Here is a 20,022-nt window from a genome sequence, read left to right on the forward strand (position 1 = left end):
CACAGTAGTCAGCCACAACTGCACCCCTGCGTCATCTTTTGAAGAAAGATCAGCCCTAGGTTTGAACACCTGAGTACGCAGTGGTGGTGTTTCTCCTGAAGACTCAGCTCACCTCTCCACCTACCCTCACTCATTTTGCTCTGGCTAACGCAAAATGCCTCTGTCATAGCCACAGGTGCTGTTTTCACACCATCCTAAGTACAGGGTGGAGTAGAACAGGCTCCTGGTCCCTCCAGTAACTCCAAAACCTTAGCATAAGACCCTGTTCTCAGGCTAAGTTACCTTAGGAACTCACACTCTACTCCAGGTCCAGGGAGGGGTTGTTCTGAAACAACACATACATGTCCTGTGGCTTTTGCAGAGTGCTCCCCAACTCCCTCTGTAGACCTCTTGATGGGGCATGAGGGCCACCTGGACATCATACACATCAAACAGAGGTGTCTGGGCTTGGTGTGTTTGCCAGGTAATAACATAGAGGCCCCTTTTAGTGACTGTGGTGCTTGCCACGGCCAGTGGCTTGGGTAGCTGGGAACACCCGCAGCTACTCATTTGCAGGGAGCTCCACAGAGGGACTGGTCGTCTTTCACTCTGATGGCCTGAAGATATGCCAGTGGGCTTAGTCACAACCAGGGTGATTGTAGACACTCTGGAGGCCCGCTTTGCCAAACAGAGCATTCCAAACACCATAACAGCAGATAATGGACGGCAATAGCTCACAAAATATTTCTCATCCCACCTGGTCGAAAGCATTTTACAACCCCGAAGCAAATGGGGGGAAGAGTGCCTCAACCAGAAAGGCACATGTGGCACAGGGTTGCACAGTCACAAGTAACATGCACCAAACACTCCTGAACTACCAGGCTCATAACATTCCATCACTAATTCTGGGCTAGGGCTAACAAGCTTTGACTACCTTAACTACAGCCAGCAGTGGGCGCCACATCAACAATAGAAAATGAAAGCCAAGGCAAGTGTTGTTGTGCCAAGCCAAATGTGATTGCCACTAAGGACTGGGTAAGAATGAGATGGCTGTTAGCTTTATTCCAGCTCTCAGATGGCTCGCATTGGCATGCCAGACATCTCAAGTGACTGCACCTCCAAGGACACAAGTGATATTGCTGGATCTCATCCTCTGTCTGCTGCATGGAAAGACACTGCAGTAGACAGTGGCTCCTGATTCCCCAGGCTTCACCTGTAGAAGACAGGGAACTGACAACAGCAGTGCCTGAGCAGGAGCTTTGTCCAGTGCATACTGAGGCTAGGCCCGAATATTTGGATGACTTTGTGACAGAAGGGGTGGGCATGCATCCATAGACTGGGGTTCGTACAGTAAGATGATATAAAATTGCGTTGTTGAAACATCACTGATTAACAATAAAGGGTAATAGTTGTCAGCCATTAAAGGTTTTTCTGGCAGTTCACGTTTATGAGGTTGTTGCAATAAGATGAAAGTAAAAGTTGTCCCATTAAGAGTTGCACTGCTCATCTTTTCTAACCATAACACACCTCCCTCGAGGAAAAAATAGATGAAATACATGTTATGTAAGCTTGCATCCTCCCAGAGGGAACAAAAAGCTAGGCAGCTTGACATCTCAAGCAAGTAGCCATCTTGTGTGTGTGGCCCAGCCCACTGTTACACAACACCTCCCCTGGCTCCTTTGAGGAGGCTCTAGCTGGCAGGATCCCTGACATTAGTGTTGCTCTCTCTGGCTGCCTGCTGTCTCGAGCCATGGCTGCACAGCTGGTTGTTGCTCTGCTGGCTCTCACCTCCCTGGGTGCTGCATCTGAACTGGACTGTAAAGAGCTGGTTAAACCTCGGGTACTGGACAGCCACAGCCCCGTGAGTATCAGTGATCATTTGATATGAGCTGGATGTATGTGAGGAGGCTCTGATGCTGGGAGCTGTGTGTTAATATAACTTTAATAGCTGGGTTTTGTTTTGGTGTTAAATTTACTTATATTAAAATGTGCAACAATGTGATAACAAATAACTAAGGCTGTTAAAAATGAAGCAAATGTGTTTGACAAGGTGTTTATGGAGACATTAATTGTATAACTCTTCAGAACAAATTACAGCACAAGTTAATTTGTTAAGCTTTAATAGTCTGTTTTATATTCTTCTCAGTTTACATTAGCAAAGCTCAAGCACATCCAATTTCCTGTTACATTAATGCATCCTACCAGGCCAAGTGTGCATCATGTAATCTCTTAACAGAAAAACAATTGTGATATTATATGCCTTCAGCAAAGAACTTCAGATGTCTTGTAGAAATATTCATTTTTTGTAATTATATTGCTGGTTTTAGCAGATAACAAGGCAATATTGAGTCCCATTTTTTACTAAACCAGTATTTAGTAATTAATAAAACCATCTCCCTACAAGGTCAATGAAGCTGTTCTGGTGCATTCGGTCAAATTGATATCTCTATATACCTATATTTCTTTGAAGCATTGTTTTCCTCCACCACAGACTATTCTTTTCTATTGGATTAACATGTTACATGCTGTCTAAATATAATATAACCAGTCATGTGAGTGAGCAGTGTGGTTGGTTTGCCTCTGTGTTTGTGGCAGATCTATGGGAAGTGGATACTCCATGTGGGGTCATTTGACCAGCCTGGTCTAAAGAGCGACCTGGTGGCAGTAAACAGCTCCTGGGTGGAACTGTCGGCTTCCTCAGACAGCGGAGTCATCACCGTCTACTGGGCCGACCGCCTGTAAGGACACTGCTAACTGCAAATGATCAGTCATATTATGTTATATTGTTATTTTCCACTGTCTCTCACATACTGAAGTTGTCTGGAGCTCACAGTTTACAGTTGTTGATGTGGATTGTTATTCCTTTTTCTTTCTTTCTCATTGCAGAGGTGAAGATAAATGCCTTCAGGGTTTAGCCAATGCCACCATCTCAGGAATGACCACTCACACCACTTGTATGTATCTCGAAATATTACTGGTTTTTATGTTTATACCCTAACAACCTCTCTTTCTAATCTTCTCTTTTCTATGTGTAATGTTGAGTGGGTGATGCATGCAGCCAAAGCCAGTTACAAAGGTGTAGGTGGATTTCATCAGTAAACAGTCACACAAGGCTCTAAAATTCAGCAGGCCTATCTGAATATTTTCTATGTATTATTCAATTCTAAATAGATCTGTGGAAATTTAAAAAATCCTCATATTTTATATCATAGCATTATTATTCATTAATAATAAAAAAAAATAATAATAATAAAATTATTCAAGCATTTTTTTCCTTACGTTTCACAGTTATCATCAATGGTCACACGTCATACCATGATGGGAAGTACTATGACACCTGCTCCGACTGCCTCCTGTCTGAAGACACCACCCTCCTTCCTGATGGCAAGTCAAAGGGACGTTACCTTTTCCTCTTCAGTAAGGCTTTGTTTCCTTCCTTTATCACTGATTTAGTAAAAAATAAAACGTTTTTTGTCTCTAATCTGGTTTCTTATTTTTCTCCCCACCTCACCTCCTTGTTTTATTATTGTCTGACTGCTCTTTTAAAGCACGGACTGGTGCTCTGGAGCCATCTGAGTTAGAGACCTTCAAGAAACAGGCTGAGTGTCTTAAATTCCTCCCAGAGTACCACTTTGGAGGCTCAGGTCAGCTGTCATTTCAGCTCTGTATATTCTCAGTTAAAATATCAAAGTTAATTCTTTTCATGCTCATTTTTTGCTGATCATTTCTTTCTTATTTCAGATCTGTGTCCAGATGACAGGGTAACTGCTGCACCTCCAGAAAACACAGACAATGACCAAGCTGATACTGAGCCTCCTGCAAAGTAAAGCAGAGCACAGAGGAGTCATAGCCCTGTGAACAGCCTGCACACACCCACAACATATCCAGCTTAACATGTACTCAATAGTGTTGTAATGCAATCTGCACGTGCACTGATATAATGTTGTGCTGTGGAATCACTTTTGTTTGGTCTGCTGGTCTCATATTAGATAAGTGATCAGTCATGTGTAGCCGTTTTACGGTATGTCTTCTTCTTAGTTGAACTTTCATGATTTAGTTCAGGAATGGTGAACTCTGAATAGCTTGTGGCATTTTCTGGCAGGTACAGTAATGGCTAAAAAATCCACTTGAATGCCTCCTTTAGATCGATATAACAATCTGTAAATAGTTGAGTGTGTGAACTGTTTTCAACAGGTTGTTTAAGGTGAATAAAAACAGCTTTCAGTCTCCCTCTGTACTGTGTTCGAGTCATTTATTTCTACCCTTTTTCCAGAAAAGTGTTTGGCTTCTGAGCACCAACGTTTCTTTATCCCTTTTCAAATACAACAGAAGATGCCAGACAATCTGCTGACCCATATGTCAAAATTATACGCTTCATTCAACGAACTAGAGCTCTTCTCAAATGCACTGCTGTTCCCAGAAACTTCAACAAAGACGGTTGCTGGGTAACATCACTGTCGGGGGTAGAAAGAAGATGTCAAACCTTTAAACTGTCTCCACAAGGAGTCCATACAGTCCCGCAGGGAAACAACCTTCGTTCTACTTAAGAATGAGGTCCTTTTTTAAATGTCTCAACTGTCCCAGACAAGTCATGGCACACTGCCTAAGTTCATTCAGGGGCAGCAGAATTGGCAAAAGGATTGTTGAGCTGGCCATTCAATGGTGAGCACAAGAAATCTGCATGGTTCTGCATGGTCATTAAAAAACCTTCACTGGTGTAGCAGAGCATGTAGAAACCCCCCTCCTCCTCCTCCTCCTCCATATTAGCACTTGCACAACACCTTTTTTTCAGTTTGAAACCTGAGAAGGACAATGAATCAGCATTAGACGTTTTTCTGTTGCAGCTTCAGCAACATCCTCTGCAGTGCTGCTGTCTCTCCCTCTTCCATCTCATCCTCACCCCTCTGTCTGAACCATGGCTCTGCCTGTTGTTGTTTTGCTATTGGCTCTCACTTCATTCAGTGCTGCAACTGCACCTGACTGTAAGGACCTGGTCAAACCTTTTATACCAGAGGACCCCAAGCTGGTAAGTTGTGCTTGTGATCCTTTTTTTGTCTGTTATTAAAAAACACATTTAGATATTACTTTTAATATAGAATCAAGGATCTTGATTTTTTTCATGTGAAGGTTTTTGGAAAATGGGTGTATGTGATGGGAGCTGGTGACCCCAAGCAGTACCACAAGGCAATGGAGTCTCTAAAAAGCTCCTGGATAGACTTATCTCCCACATCTGACAGCCAAATTGTGACACTACGTTGGGGAGATCGCTGCTTGTAAGTTTAATGATTTACTCAAATAAATATGTTCAGAATCATCTTTAAATATAGTATATAGCACTGTAATTAAAAACAGGTGTACTGTGTTAAATTTCAGCTTGTGAAATCAAAATGTATTATTGTTCCTCAGTAATCGCTGCATCTCAGGCGAGGTAAATGCAACAGTCTCAGGAATTGCCACCACATTTCGCAGTAAGTTTTAACAGCATGTATAACAGCATAGTATATCCACAACAACAGACCTCCATGTTAATGATATTGCAGAATAAACAGTCACTATGTCTGCTTTTAAAGAAAACCTGTCAGACCACAAAGGACATATTCTACAGACTTGCTCTGACTGCCTGCTGTGGACAGACACATTTCGAAATGGGGACATCACTGGTAGATACATCCTGCAGTTCAGTAAGTTCTGTCCTTAGCAGATTTAACATAGTTGGCTTGGAGTTTCAAATGGAGTAATTTATTTTTAAAATGTCCCTTCTCTTTCAGCAAGGACAGGAAAAGTAGATGACAAAGATGTTGAAATATTCAAGAAACAAGTTGGGTGTCTGAACTTCCCAGAGAACTTCCATAGCTATGACGGCCAAACAGGTCAGTAACTATTTAGTAATCTGTCAAGACTGCAGCTCGAAACAAAGACAAGTCTTCACTGGACACTATGACTTACACATGTTGCCACAAGGTGGAGATATTGTATTGTGAAACGCAGCATTTAAATATATTATACTTCATGTCTTAATGCAGCAGTACAATGCACATGGCCAGGAAATGGAGCAAATATTCTCCATGATGCTCGGGGAATATTTGCTCTCTTCTGTTCTTCTCTTCCAGTTGATCTTTTTTATGTTTTCCTGTGTTTCAGAGCTGTGCCCCGACGACAAAGAGCGTACAGAGTGAGCGGCAATAAAAAAAAATAAGGAGAGATACAGCAACATTAAGCAAAAATATGTATAATTTAGTAGTTTTGACTTGATTGAATTTTCAATAATCTAGCAGAAACTGTACTATTTACGCACAAATGCATTTTGGCTTCATGAATGCCAGGGCATTAAGTGATTAATGATTTTACATCTTTACTTATAAAAACCTATAACAGATGATACTGAATTTTATAATGAAAAGCGTGGTGTCAAAACTGATATTTTTTTTCTTACAATAATGAAGTTACTACATTACATGTAATGTTTTTCACATTAAAATTTTATTATTCTTATAAACTGTTGAAGTCTTTTGATTTACTGAAAACAAGAATATGAAACAAAAATCTGAAAAGGAAGACAGCGAACGAATGTTAAATGGCTGCGAAATGAATTCAAGATATCACACACTTCTTACCTGGTGGACATATTTCATGATTACAAAATAACAAAAATATAATTGTTTTCTTAAATGTAAAAAATTATCCAATAAGCTAATTTAAGTGCTAATTTAAGTGCAAATAAGTCCAGCTCTATCAGCCAATGGAGACACTCTTTTGAGCAACCCAAGCATTTTCTTAGTAAGGATTTAAACACACTCTGACTCTGATGTATCATAATGTATGTGTATGTGTGTGTGTCTGTGCGCGCACACACGCAAGTTTGAAGAGTGTCTCATAGACAGTCTCCTCATGTCCATGTAGTTAAGCCTCCAGTCTGCTGTAATGGCTCCCCTGGCCAGTTTGAACACTCTCCATCTTGCATGACCTGGTGCTGTCTGTCCGCCCGCTGGTTCTTGTACTTTGGGTTCCTGAGCTGCTCTCTGCTTGTGCCAGTTGCCTGCATCTGAGCAGCGCTGCCACCTGCTTCTGGCACTGAGAGGAGCCAAAGTAATAGAGGACTGGATCCAGACAGCAGCTAAGGCTGCCTACACACATGGAGAGCAGGTATGCCTGGTAGGAACTGTCACTGGACTTGTGGGACAGCTGAACATAGTGAACCATGAGGATGATGTTGGTGGGGGTGAAGCAGACCACAAACACCACCAGCACGACCACGGCCATCACTACGGCTCGAGTCTTCTTGGAGCGGTTCTCCACATTGGCTGCAGCCAGAGCCTGAATTATTCGTACGTAACAGACGATGGTGAAGACAAGAGGGATGAAGAAGAACAGACAGGAGTAGACTGGGAAGAAGTAAAGATAGTAAGCTTGCAGGTGTTCTGCATCCTGCACATCGTGGCAGGTGGTGATGCCCAGGTCTGACAAATGGAGGGTTTGCCTAGAGATCAGGAGAGGAGATACTCCTCCCAGGGCTAACAGCCACATGGCAGCACACACAACTGAAGCTGTTTGAGGGCTACGCCATGTCAGAGAGTTCATTGGGTAAACCACAGCCAGGAAACGGTCAATGCTGATACACATAATGAGCAGGACAGAGCAATACATGTTGCAGTAGATAGCTGCTGTGACAACTCTGCACATGAAGGAGCCATAGATCCAGTTGTTGCCATGGTAGTGGTAGGCAATCTTGAAGGGAAGGAACAGGCCGAACAGCAGGTCAGCGCAGGCCAGGTTCAGCATGTAGATCACAGCTGGTTTTCTCGGACGGATGCGATGCACAAACATCAGCATGGCAGCAAGGTTGAGGGGCACACTGATGATGAAGACAAGGGTGTAAACAGTCGGGACAAAACTTGTTGACAGGCAACCCTGGAGAAAAGCTTTAGCCTCCTTCGAGACATGATAGTGCTTCTTGGGATGGTGGTGTTGGCCGTGATGGCCGTGCTGGCTGTGTCTTTTCACCGGCTCCTGTTCTGCCGCTGAACCAGACCCCCCGTCATCTTTAAAACTGTCTAATACAGACAGGTCGACATAGTCTACAGGCTCATCAGTCACCATCACAAAGTGACCAGAGAAAGTCCGTGGGAGGATGGATGAGCCTTTGAAGAGACACAGAAAAACAGAAGAATACATCAGAATTTGAAAATGTAAATGTTTTGGTAAATGTTTTATTCTGACTAAAGTGCAAATGCATTATTATTTGAAGGCAAGCACAGGACAGTGTTAACCACACATTTTTAAGGGTTAGGTTACCAAATTTTGAGAGATACTTCCGGATAATCTTATGTACAGACTCCAGTGTGAGTAGTTTAGTTTGAGTTCATCTCTAGATTAAATGAATGACATCATAATTTTTCAGTGTTTTGTTCTTGCAATTTGGACAACCTGTCTATAAACTATCTTATGACTTTTTACAAGAATACGATGCTACACAAATTCATATATCATATTTATTGTATTTTAAGCATTGAGCTCATTAAGATTCCCAGGCAGCAAATAGATTAGTTGGCTCAGGGGATTTTTTTAATTTTTAATTAGTGACCCCATCAAATTTTCCTTGACCAGTGGTTTTGGATGAAGCATTTGGATAATTGTAATACAAGTAAAAGCCTTCCCTCCAATATTACTCAAGTGAAGTATTATCAGCAACATCTACTCATATATAAAATTACCCTACTCTTTATGTAGAATGGCCACTTAGATTACCTTACTTAAGTTTTTATTCCATTATTACTGAAATGTTCACATCTAAGCTGAATTTAAATGTTGTGTCCATGGGGAGCTGATTTGAACAACTTTATGTATTGCTGCTTAGTTTAGCAAAAAATTAAACTTTAAATTAGGCTAAAATCATGTTTTTGTCGTTGAAATCTTAACTTGCAAAGTAACCCAATTCATATCTATAACTCTCAAATCGATGTAGTGGAGTAGGTTTATTAAGGTGCATACAAAAAAATAAAAACACAAGTAAAATACAAGTAGGCCTACTTCAGAATTGTGCTTAGATATGATCGCCTACTTCAGTAAATGTATTGTGTTAAATGAGTTATTTTCTAGTTATGTCCACGACCTGCAGCATGTCGCCAACCAGACCTTGACAGAAGTACAAATTATTCACTGATACGTCAAACAGATTATGGTTTAAGTTTCTTATTACTGGCACATTTGTCATTTTCTGTCTCTAATTTGTCCAGTTTCATTTCTGCATATACAAATTTCCAATAATCCAATTCCAAAAAAAAAAGGTCAACAGTGTTGCAGTTTTAGTTTAAACAGGAGATGTCATTCATATTTTTAATAAGGGGGTAAAAATATAGTACAAGTTATCCCATCTTGCATTTATAAAAGCCATTGGAGTAGCCTGTACAAAGTATAGACATATGCTATAAAATTACACAATCTCTTATGAATTCTTTTAGAGAGGCAAAGTTTTACACAAAGTTAATGGTTAAGAAGGCAACTTACCATTTTGGGAGTTGAGTGCCGAGCTGTGGAGAGAAAACAACACCAGCAACCCCACTGACAGGTGAACCATGGCTTTGCTGTAAATCCTCCAAATGTTTTACACCTACAAGAGTGTTGAAAGGATCTGTTTGGCAGAAGAGGTACTGAAGTGTTTTTCTGCCAGTATCAAACATGTTATTACAGTCCAGTGTGGATACTCCGCCTCTGCCTCACTGCACAACACCTCCTCCCTATTACAGACAAATAATACGTGAGCTTCATCTGCAGACAAAAATATTTTTCCTCATGTTAGTTTCAGGTTGACGACTGATAAAGCAACTGTTCATACAAAATATGTTAAAGGACAGATAAAATAAAATAACATAATATGAAAGAGAGATTAGAAAAACCATTATTGTAGACATGTGTAATTTATTATGCACATTGTTCAAACATTAGAAATCACATATATACTGACAATACATTTAAAAATACATTGGTTTTAGCTTTAAAAATGTTTTAATGTTTCATTAATTAAAATGTTTCTTTAAACACTTTAATTAAAAGGCACTGGTCATGTAGGCCAGCTGGAAAGTTGTTCCACTGCTCAGTTTTCTAACTAACACAGTACTTCTTCGTCTAACGATTTCATCAAACCCTCAAAGTTGGTTCAGCGTACAAGGTAACAATAAGAGTGTGCTTCCTAGAATCTTTTACATACAAAAACAAGAATACAGTTACAATTCATTCTTAAAAATACATTACATTTACAATCATCACAAGGAAAAATACACAACGGTTACATTTAGTTGGATGCTGACATTTCATTTTTGTGTGATCCATCAAATTATAATCAGATGAAAGAAAACACTGTTGTGCACCATCTCAAGTTAAATTAATTTTGTGTAATTAACTCAGTACTGTCAGAAGGCACAGTCTGTTTCACCCTCCTCTCTTGTTTTGATCTCTCCTCTTTGGTTCTTTACATTATCATTTTCCATAGAATTTTTTGTTCAGGAGGAAGATGAGTAGATTGACATTCACTTTGGCTTTGTCAAACATCTTCATGACGGCCACGCCTTCATACTGCAGCTGAAGGAGGTCCTGGACACAAAATAAAAATAGATGCAAAAAAGAACTTTTCATTCATAAGGATAAGGTTTGGAAGGTTTGCGCACAACATATGTAATAACAAAAACCCTTGACTTAACAGACTGGTCTATTCTGTACAGATCTTAAACTGTAAAGAATTCATCACAAAAAATCTGTCCTTTGTTTCCATAATATTTCCTGCGAGTAGTCTAATGAGGGGAACAGAAGATTTAACCATCTGTCATCAAGGTTTCACATTCACAAGTGAGCAACTTTCATTTCAGGAAATGCTGATGCACTTGTGACCATTTACCTGGAAATGAAGCTGGACTTTTTCCATCTCAACTCCCATAAACTTGGCCTTCACCTCAAAATCCCCAACTTCCTCAGTGGGTGAAATGTCAAACATGACATTTTTGAACCTGAAAGAAAAGAGACAGAAAAGACAACATGAGAAAAAAGTGACAACTCAGCATATAACACGAAAACATGATAATAATCTTTTGGTATTTAGTCAAAGCAAACACAGACAAGAACTAAATGACAGTTGTCAGCATTTCCACAGTACTTGGAGAACTGTCATTCAAATCAGCTTAAATCTGCTTAGTTTATTGTTTTAATTCAGAAACACAATAAAGAGCAAGGTAATGGTTCTGAAAATAGTGATTGAGGCAGGGTATGAAGACAGATGTCTCAGTGAAAAATACACCTAATAATATTGTATTTCAAGTCAAGTCTAGTATTCTAAAGTAGGATACGACTACAGTAACAATAGTCATTTAAAGCATTAATAAGTGCTTTAAATGCTGCATTCTACAATTAGTAGACCATTAGTAGTTTGACGTTTATTAAACCAAACAGGTTCTACTGATGAATTAGTATTTTTTTTTTTTTTTGTTCTTTTTTTTTCTTTCAGCAATGTTGAAAGGTGATTCACACTAATTCGAAATGATAGTTAGGTTAGTGGGTGGGTTGGTCGGTTGATCGACTAGGGGACAGATTTGACCATGTATACTACAATCTAAATTTTGCTGCATGTCATGGCCTAACAATATGAACCTCACTACAGGTCCTATATCTCACGGGTGGTAATGAGTGACATCAAATAAACAGCCCTTTTTGATATGTGTGTAAGAGGCACACAGCTCAACTCACTGGTTTGTCTGAAGTCCTTCTATCTCCAGGATGACTCCTTTCTCATGCAGCCTTGCTGCAGTGTACTTCAGAGACTGTGGCTTCCACTTCTTACTGCCCTTATCGTCTCCTTTGCTGTCCAGTTTTATAGATCTGCGTGAATTCCTGGATACACAAAACACAACACAAATAATAGATTATCATTTACACAAAGTGAGAGGAAATAATTTATAAACTCGTTATTTCAGTTGAGGTACATGAAGTAAAGGTACAACTCACTTCCGGTTGAGGTTATCCAGACAGGTCTTGATGTAAGTGTCATAATAGTTCATCTGGTCCTGGTAGAAAGCTGTTTTAGAGTTGAGTGCTGTCAGTGTCTGTTGGAGCTTCACAAGCTCTGCCTTTCTCCTCTGTCTGTAGCGTCTTTGGTAGCGAATGTCCTGTCAATTACAGGTTTACTTTACAAATTCAGAAGCTGAACAGACCTAAAGATACATTTAAAAGTTAGCTTTGGAGGCATGCATATTCCTGTGTGAATGAAGAGTGGCTTGTGTACCTTTGATATGTCATTGATGATGTCCTGGTATTTGTTACTCGTACTGACAAGGCCAGCCTGCTCCAGGTTACGGAGGTTCCTCTGGATCTTCCTCTTCTTCTGCTCAAGAGGCAGCTGGCTGTCCTCTAGTACTGCTGGGCTGCTCTTCAGACCCTCTGGTGTCTGAGCATCCTGGACTGCCCGGCGCTCTACAACCTTAGTATGCTCTGACTCCTTTAGGAGCCAAGCCATAAAAGAAGTGCAAAAAACTGTTAGAGCTCTAAACTAAACATTTCGATGCATATATATGCAAAGAATAAAAATAACCATGGATTGTATGGGTAAGGATATATAGAATAAAGTATAAGAAAATTTCACCTGTGGGGCAGTAGCCGGAGTCTCAAGAATTTCAGGCAGAGTCTCTCCAGGTTGAATCCGAATCACATCAACTATAAGCTTTTTGGTCCTGACACACAAACACACACAATTTAGTGGGAGCCTATGTGATGAGCATGATATTTGATTTGTTTTTGGTGCAGGCTTGGACTCAACAGTGCCATTATATGTATGTTGCGTACTGTATTTCTACAATGGTTTGTCAAAGTCATCTCTACATGGCCTGAGCACACAATGCAATTATGACCACATTTAGATGACACATGGCACATACAGTATAAACTCAAAGAAATCCTGCATTCATATTAATCTGAATACTTAAAAATTGTACAGTATATGCCAAAAACTAAGAGAGCAACTCTCTAATGCAGTCTCTTGAAGGGAAACTGATCCAGACGGAAACATGTTTATTGGCAAGATAACCCTGACCACCAACCCCCTTCCTTTTAGGACAGGAAATGATAGAAGAGCAGGAAAGGCAACAAAGACATGCTACCAAGTGATAGCCACAAAGAAACACACACTGTGTCAAGAAGGGTTAAGTATGGTGCATCATACGGCACCCAGAGCAATCCCAAGCTTTATATTGAGTACCTTTGACTCAGTGTGATTCAGTGTTATGCTTTTAAATATACATCAAAGTCAGGATTGTAGCCACATGGCCCAATGCCTGAATTGTGATTATTTATAAATTCTCATACTCCAAGAATGCCGATGATTGCAACAGAAATTGTGATATTGGACAATCTTGATAGCCTTGAATGAATCAGTTTGTCTCAGCATCCTCTATAAATAAACCTACTTTGTCATTAGAGTCTTTACATCTTTGTCATCTCCTTCCAGTAGCTCAAACTTGCTGGTTAGGGTGAGAGAGATCTCCGTCTTGGCCTGCTGGCTCAGAGCACTCTCTCTGTTGGGGTCATTTGGGTCAACTGCTCCTTCACCTGAAATAAAGCAGCACAGTGTATAAAATGATAAACGAAACTAAAGCCAACTTATGGTTTACTTGTTATTTATATAAATTGAAGTTTGTCTGACAGTACCGAGAAATGCCTCGACATCAGGGACATCTCCCAGGTCCTGCAGCAGCTCATGCAGCAAGTCATTGTGGTCAGGGGAGATGGCCTCCAGATGTTCCAAAAGCAGCTGAAGAATGGAGATGTGATTAGTTACACAGTAAATATTAAAGCTTTCAATACAGACAAGTCACTGAAAAACATTGTGACATGTGAATGAACCTTATTAAATCCATCCATACAGAGAAACAACATAACAGATTAACGAGTCACAGGTGCTTGAGTTTTGCTCTTGCTAAATTTGAAAAACATCACCTTAATGTATATAAGCATACTATGTTCACAGCACACAACCCACTGACTTAAGGCCAACAGATAATACAATAAAGAAATATAAAAGATAAATTAATCATGGCCCAATGTAATCCATGCTTTTGTGCTTTTCTCATGTCAAGCAGACAGACAGGAAATGCTAAAATTATCTTAATATAAAAATGAAGGTTGAGAGAACATCTGCTCAAACCAACATGCATATCATCGCCATGTTGTCCCTGCATGAATAAGCGTGACGTAAAACTGACCAAGGACAGATAGTTTTCAGCTACTCATGTCATCACTACTACCCCATTTCCAAGGAAGTGGCCTAGAAATATAACGGAAATAGGATGATGACAAAATGAAAGCAAGTGGATGTGATAAGAGATGATGACACATCCTTGTAATAGGGGGCAACATAAATCCACAAGTGGTGGGATTTATGAGGGAACTTCAGATCAACAGGGTGTTGGAAAAACAAGTCAAATTTAGTTTGAAAAAAAGTAGACTTTTCAGTTGGTCTGCAACGGATGATTGATCTGTCTGATATTTTCTCGATTAATCACTTAGTTGTTTGATTTATGAGATGTAAGAAAATGGTGAAAAATGTTGATCAGTATTCTGCATCCAATATGACGTCCTCAAACAACTTGTTTTGTACACAACCCAATGATATTCAGTTTACTGTTATAGGAGTACAGAAACCACAAAATATTTCCATTTAAGATTTGAGAATCAGAGAAATTTGACGGCAATATGACCAATCATTAGCTGGTATATGTATGCACTGTATGCACTTTGTGACACTGCATGTTGTCATGGACTGACATTTTAAGGAAAACTTAAATGTGACATCCTGAGGTGAGTTTAAATCTGGTCTTAACAATGTTAGATTGTTAACAGACTGTGCTTGGGTTTACCGAGTGGGTATTGATGATCTCCTCTATTGAGATGTAGATGATAGGCTTGCTGAGAGTAACCATGTCTGAGTATTCATCAATATTAAACTTCTCCTCAGGTTCAGGGACATCACATGCTGCCTGAAAAAATGCCCTGGAAAAGGAAGAATATCAGTAGTTAGTAGTAATTAACCTTTCAATGCAAAATACAGACAGAGTGACATTGTTTAGTCAAAAATGCTGAATTATCTTTATTGTGCCTATTACCTTTTGAATTAGGTTTAATCAATCACCAACTTGTTTCCTGAAAATGTACTACGGTTTCGTTTGAATTTCCAGTAATGATGAGTCAAAAAACTCTGGCAAAACAGGACAGATAACTGCACACATACTGCCCCAGCACTTCCTATTTGTGAGGTTGTACAGGTCCATCTGGAGTTTGCCTGATTTTAGTAAGCAGGACTCCCAATTGCTGAAACAGCCCATAACAGCTTCCTCTTTTACCAGGAGTAACTCTTCTTCCACCATGTCAGCTTAACCTGACCTTCCAAGTGAAACATGTTTATCTACAGGGGTTACTTTCGTTTTTTCACACAAGTTGTTATTGGAAGTAAAAACAGAGCGCAACAGCCAACTGCTTTACCTCATGTGTTTTCCCCTTTATTATGTTGTTTGTAACACAATCCAAAAGCATACTGTATGTAATTAAGATGTCATCACGACTTATCTATACTCAGTACTGCCCTGTGCTAAAAAATGTTTTAACAAATCAAAGAACATTTTTAACAGATACATAGCATATTTTCCATTCTAAAATGTATTCCTTCATTCTTACCTAAACTTCTCATACGTCTGAGATATGTATTTGTTCATTGGCGTCATATGTGCATTCTCGCCCTCAAACAGCTTATTAGCAGCAGCATGCTGCAGCATCTTTGCCACAGATCCCAGGTTACGACGCTGGTCTAAGTGAAGCTGCCCTCCAGCCGACATGTCGATGATGTCGAAGCCATCAGGGGCCACGATGGCTGGGTTCATGTAGCGGTAGTACAGCAGGTTTCCTACGATCTGACATAGAGAAGAAGAGAGACAATGCATCATTAAAACCTGCATGTTTACAATAATAAAGCATGCAGAGAAAGCTGTGTGAGCAGAATGGAAAAGTGCAAACACATATTATTCATGTAAGGGCTTATACCTTCATCAGCTCATCCTCTGAGGCATCTGGAAACTTTTCATGGAGGCTGTTCTTCAGAACTTTTGCTATGTATCTCATGCCATAACTACATGCAAAACAAAAATCATTGATGGACATCAAACACAAAACAACATGGATTCACATAGTATATGACAAATGATATTGTAAGCACATGCCAGGGGAAAAAAACAAGGAGGATTTACAGTATGGGAAGCACTGATACTTTACACATTAATTACTGCAAGTGGCAATGGGCTATGAGCATATTAAAAATTAGCACCCTCTAGTGGTACATACAGTCTTTAGCATTTAAAAACAAATGAGTGTTGTTTTTGTGATTGTTTTAAATTAGAAGTCATGAGTTGCGTGTTTATGTCCCAATCACAGCACTGGGTTACTGGGTGTGGCTAATGTAGCACAAAGCAAAGCTCTGTTTTTGTGCTTGAGCAACTGACCAGATGACTGCTTGCTCCAAAGCAATGATTGTCTAGTAATGACTATGTCCCAACATGCAGCTAAAGGCTTACCAACCACAATGAGTGGCTAAAAACATGCCAAAGCATGTGATCATATCTTGTCTAGACCTATTTTAGTCACGCTGCTGTCACTATATTGTTGAACACTAAACTAACTACTAAAAATAGAGGAGAGAAAACTCAATTTGGAGATAAGAAAAATAGAGAAATAGGTAAAGAAAGTGATGAAAGAGGAAATCTAAATATTTCAACGCAAAGGAGAAAAATTCTAGGTAATAAATAAATCACAAAATGTCTTTTTAATCCTTCTAATTACTTTCACCATATACACATATTAAAGTAACAGTTGCACATGCAAAGCATCTTGCTTCCTTGACTTAAGGAATTTCCTGTTGAAACAATGCTGCGGCAGAATGCAGGAGGTAGACAAAAAATAACAGGGACAGCTGAACAACCACACCAAAGAGTTAAATCAACATCTCTCACATTGTCTTGTAATGAAATGTATTGTACACCGTAAAACTGTAATGTGTTTTTTTGTTATTTTGTGCAACACAGTACGACAGAATTTCATCAAGTTTTTGGACGTGTTTCAAACATCAAAGGCAAATCCTTATTTATTTTCCTGATATTATTTTGTTTAAAAAGAGCAAAAAAATACTTGAGACTCTAGAGAGAATTTCATGCTGACCAGAACAACGGTCACAGAGAACAGAAAAGATAAGTAGACACTGACGCTAAACAGATCCTAAAACTTACGGAATATTATCCAGTGAGGACACAATGGAGTTCAACACCTTATCTGTAGCAGACCGAAGTGCCAGACTGGATGCCTCCAGCCTGTTGCGTACTTCCTCATGTGACATGGCCTGCTCTGGAGTCACTTCATAAGGCAGCTTGCTGTGGGACAACAACAGTAGGCAAATATTTATAGATGTGCAAAGCTCATTGTTTTCATGGTGGTGGTTTTAGTGTGTTGCAAAATAATTTCTATAGCACACCATTAACTCTCAGACTGATTTGCTACAGTACATTAAATGCAAGGCATCCCTGTTATCGTTCATGTCTGTATAGTGAAAAAAACAAAAAAACAACCAAAACATTGACTTTCTTGTTCATTCATATATTTTTTTTGTTTTAGAAAAAGTTATGTTATCATAACATGATAACAGTTATGGTAATGGCTCATTTTGAAAGTTCATCTTTGTGTGTAAAATAAAGTTGAAACATGAGATTTGAAATGATTAAATTAGTGGAAAATGCTGAGTTCCTGAAACATTGGAAAACATTTTAAAGTACTTATAAGCTTTTAGCAATACTTTGGAAAGGCCAGCAGTGTGTATACTACATATAAACATAAGGAGATAAAACATGCAAAACTATTTGTATGCCCTCAACAGAAAATATTTTTTTTTAAATGAAAATGACCTAACTACAGAAACAACATTACAAAAGTCAAATGTCTCTGTTTTCACCTACCTGGCCTCCCCAGTAGCTGTCTCTAACTGGTTGACCCAGGCTTTGTACACATCCACTGGGTTGGTGTTGATGCCTAGATTCTTGTCGTCAATGATGTCTTTGACCACAGGAGCCAGCAACTGCCTGAGTGTGTTGTGGCCGCGTGCTCCTCTGTTGAAGCTCACCACCATCTTGATGACTGTTGGGTTCCCTGTCACTATGTCCTGGATCTGGTCCACCTTAGAACTGAGACGTATGGACAAGATGGTACAGCTGATATTGTACGGCAAACAACAACAAAAACAACACATAATTTGATGTACATGTGTTTGGAGAATTCCAAACTATTCTAAAGTATTACAGTCACTGATATAATCATAATACATTATAATCATTACAGTAAGACAATAGTATAAAGTGTGGAGTTGGTGCAGAGGAGGTACACAGCGTTGATTAAGGCTGCAGTTCTCACTTTATTTCCTCCTCCAGAGCTGTCTTGAAGAGTTTAAGCAGCAGGTATTCCTCTCTCTGGTTGGAGGCGTAGTTGTACAAGGTGAAGATCACAGTATCCATAAACTTAGTGGACTTGTTTTGGGGCATCTGGAAGATCAGCTTGGCCAGGTAGGGTGGATTGGTCTAAAGGGAGAGAAGAGAGAAGAAGTAGTATTAAGTGTGTCTGCAACTGCACTTTAATATCTCATTAAGCTTTTAAAGTTAAGGATGTCCGTTGTAGTTTAAGCTGGGTGAGATGAGGCAGAGTTAGACACATTTTTGTATCACCTGCAGCAGGTAGAAGAGATGTTGGTAGGCCTCCAATCTTCTTCTTTTGCCTTTATTTAGGCCCTTAATACCCAGTCTGTCTCCTGCAGTCAAGTCATCTTTACTCGCTTTATTTTTCTTGCTCTTCATTTTCTTATTATGGGACACAACATCCTTTAAAAAGAAACAAACACCAAATGAATTAAGCAGCCAAACTAGAAAAAGAAAAGACATCATTACAGGCATTTAATCACACTTCAGTGTTAGGAGCCTGCCTGAAACCTGTGCCACCAACCAACAAAAAATTCTGCTATGTCTTTAATTTTCTTGACAAACAAGGGTTGCCAACCTGCAGGGTGATCCTGTTCTTCACGAGCAGTCCGATCTTTATATCCATCAGGTTCAAGTCTTTCTCCATCTGCTGATTGGAGCGAATATTGGTGACCACTTCCTCCCTAAGCCGCGTCACTTCCTGCTCTTCCTGAAGATCCAGGGCACTCTGCTCCAACAAGTGGACGAACTTTCGCACCACTGACAGAGGAGGATCCTTGGCCCCAGCTAAAATTTGGCACAATCAGCAAAAGCATGTTCAGCTCGTCTTTCATATACACACAGTCTTTAGAATTTCCCCAAAAGGGATTTCAGCCAAAATCAGATATCACAAAATTTTCAGCCAAATATCTCAATGTATGTGCAAAAAGTTACAACTATATCATAAACGATAATACAGCCTTTAAAACCAGGAAAAACACCAATTTAACTAATGTTGCACTATGACCATGACCAAAATCCAAGACATAATCTAGTGTCACATCACAATATTGATACTATATCAATACAGCAGCTGTACAATGCCTTTTGGACTCACTGAGGGTTCTGTAGTCATCTCTGGCTTTGTTGGCCTTCAGAAAAGCCTGGATTTTCACAATTTCTTTTTCCTAAACACACAGATAACGGTAAGTGTTACACAACATGGAACAAACAACACAGATCCAAAGGATGCTGCTTGGTGATGTTGATGGATTTAAATCTTACTCACATGATCTTTGAAGAACTGCAACCTCTGATTGTATTTACGTCTGGCTTTCCACATTTTCACCACAGACTGGATCTAGAATCACAAATGTTTTATGTCAGGTTTGACATGGTAACTGTGTTTTTAATGTTACTATAGGTATATTTAGTTTGTGGCTGAGGATTTCCAGAGACTGGTGATTAAGCCAAAATTTATAAGATAGGGGTACATAGCTTTCTAGCTGTCTAGTCACTCAATAAGTATTGT

General features: G+C 39.6%; 3 protein-coding genes across 3 annotated transcripts in view; 1 reads left to right on the forward strand and 2 right to left on the reverse strand.

Annotated features, from left to right (window-relative positions):
* The first annotated feature begins 1,590 nt into the window (after positions 1-1,590).
* Positions 1,591-3,904, forward strand: LOC140996278 (uncharacterized). Its single transcript, XM_073466625.1, has 6 exons — positions 1,591-1,840; positions 2,575-2,717; positions 2,866-2,933; positions 3,268-3,396; positions 3,528-3,623; positions 3,721-3,904. The coding sequence occupies exons 1-6, from the start codon at positions 1,730-1,732 to the stop codon at positions 3,804-3,806; spliced, it is 633 nt and encodes a 210-aa protein (XP_073322726.1). The 5' UTR covers positions 1,591-1,729; the 3' UTR covers positions 3,807-3,904.
* A 2,638-nt stretch (positions 3,905-6,542) lies between these two features.
* f2r (coagulation factor II (thrombin) receptor) lies at positions 6,543-9,598 on the reverse strand. The gene is made up of 2 exons (XM_073466622.1): positions 9,484-9,598; positions 6,543-8,117 (listed from the first exon to the last, which is right to left on the reverse strand). Exons 1-2 carry the CDS (start codon positions 9,551-9,553, stop codon positions 6,880-6,882), a joined length of 1,308 nt encoding a protein of 435 aa, XP_073322723.1. The 5' UTR covers positions 9,554-9,598; the 3' UTR covers positions 6,543-6,879.
* Positions 9,599-9,874: 276 nt separating this feature from the next.
* Positions 9,875-20,022, reverse strand: part of iqgap2 (IQ motif containing GTPase activating protein 2) — a 35,126-nt gene continuing 24,978 nt past the window's right edge. The window contains exons 21-38 of the mRNA XM_073466340.1: positions 19,780-19,851; positions 19,609-19,678; positions 19,090-19,298; positions 18,762-18,914; positions 18,454-18,617; positions 18,003-18,227; positions 17,283-17,423; positions 16,048-16,132; positions 15,685-15,917; positions 14,871-15,003; positions 13,663-13,765; positions 13,422-13,563; positions 12,602-12,689; positions 12,245-12,457; positions 11,968-12,128; positions 11,710-11,853; positions 10,868-10,976; positions 9,875-10,566 (exon numbers count right to left, since the gene is read on the reverse strand). Coding sequence (XP_073322441.1) covers positions 10,453-10,566; positions 10,868-10,976; positions 11,710-11,853; positions 11,968-12,128; positions 12,245-12,457; positions 12,602-12,689; positions 13,422-13,563; positions 13,663-13,765; positions 14,871-15,003; positions 15,685-15,917; positions 16,048-16,132; positions 17,283-17,423; positions 18,003-18,227; positions 18,454-18,617; positions 18,762-18,914; positions 19,090-19,298; positions 19,609-19,678; positions 19,780-19,851 — 2,559 coding nt within the window. The 3' untranslated portion in view covers positions 9,875-10,452. The remainder of the gene's footprint in view (positions 10,567-10,867; positions 10,977-11,709; positions 11,854-11,967; positions 12,129-12,244; positions 12,458-12,601; positions 12,690-13,421; positions 13,564-13,662; positions 13,766-14,870; positions 15,004-15,684; positions 15,918-16,047; positions 16,133-17,282; positions 17,424-18,002; positions 18,228-18,453; positions 18,618-18,761; positions 18,915-19,089; positions 19,299-19,608; positions 19,679-19,779; positions 19,852-20,022) is intronic.

The sequence above is a fragment of the Pagrus major genome, chromosome 5 (genome assembly GCF_040436345.1).
Source record: "Pagrus major chromosome 5, Pma_NU_1.0".
Classification (NCBI taxonomy): Eukaryota; Metazoa; Chordata; class Actinopteri; order Spariformes; family Sparidae; genus Pagrus; species Pagrus major.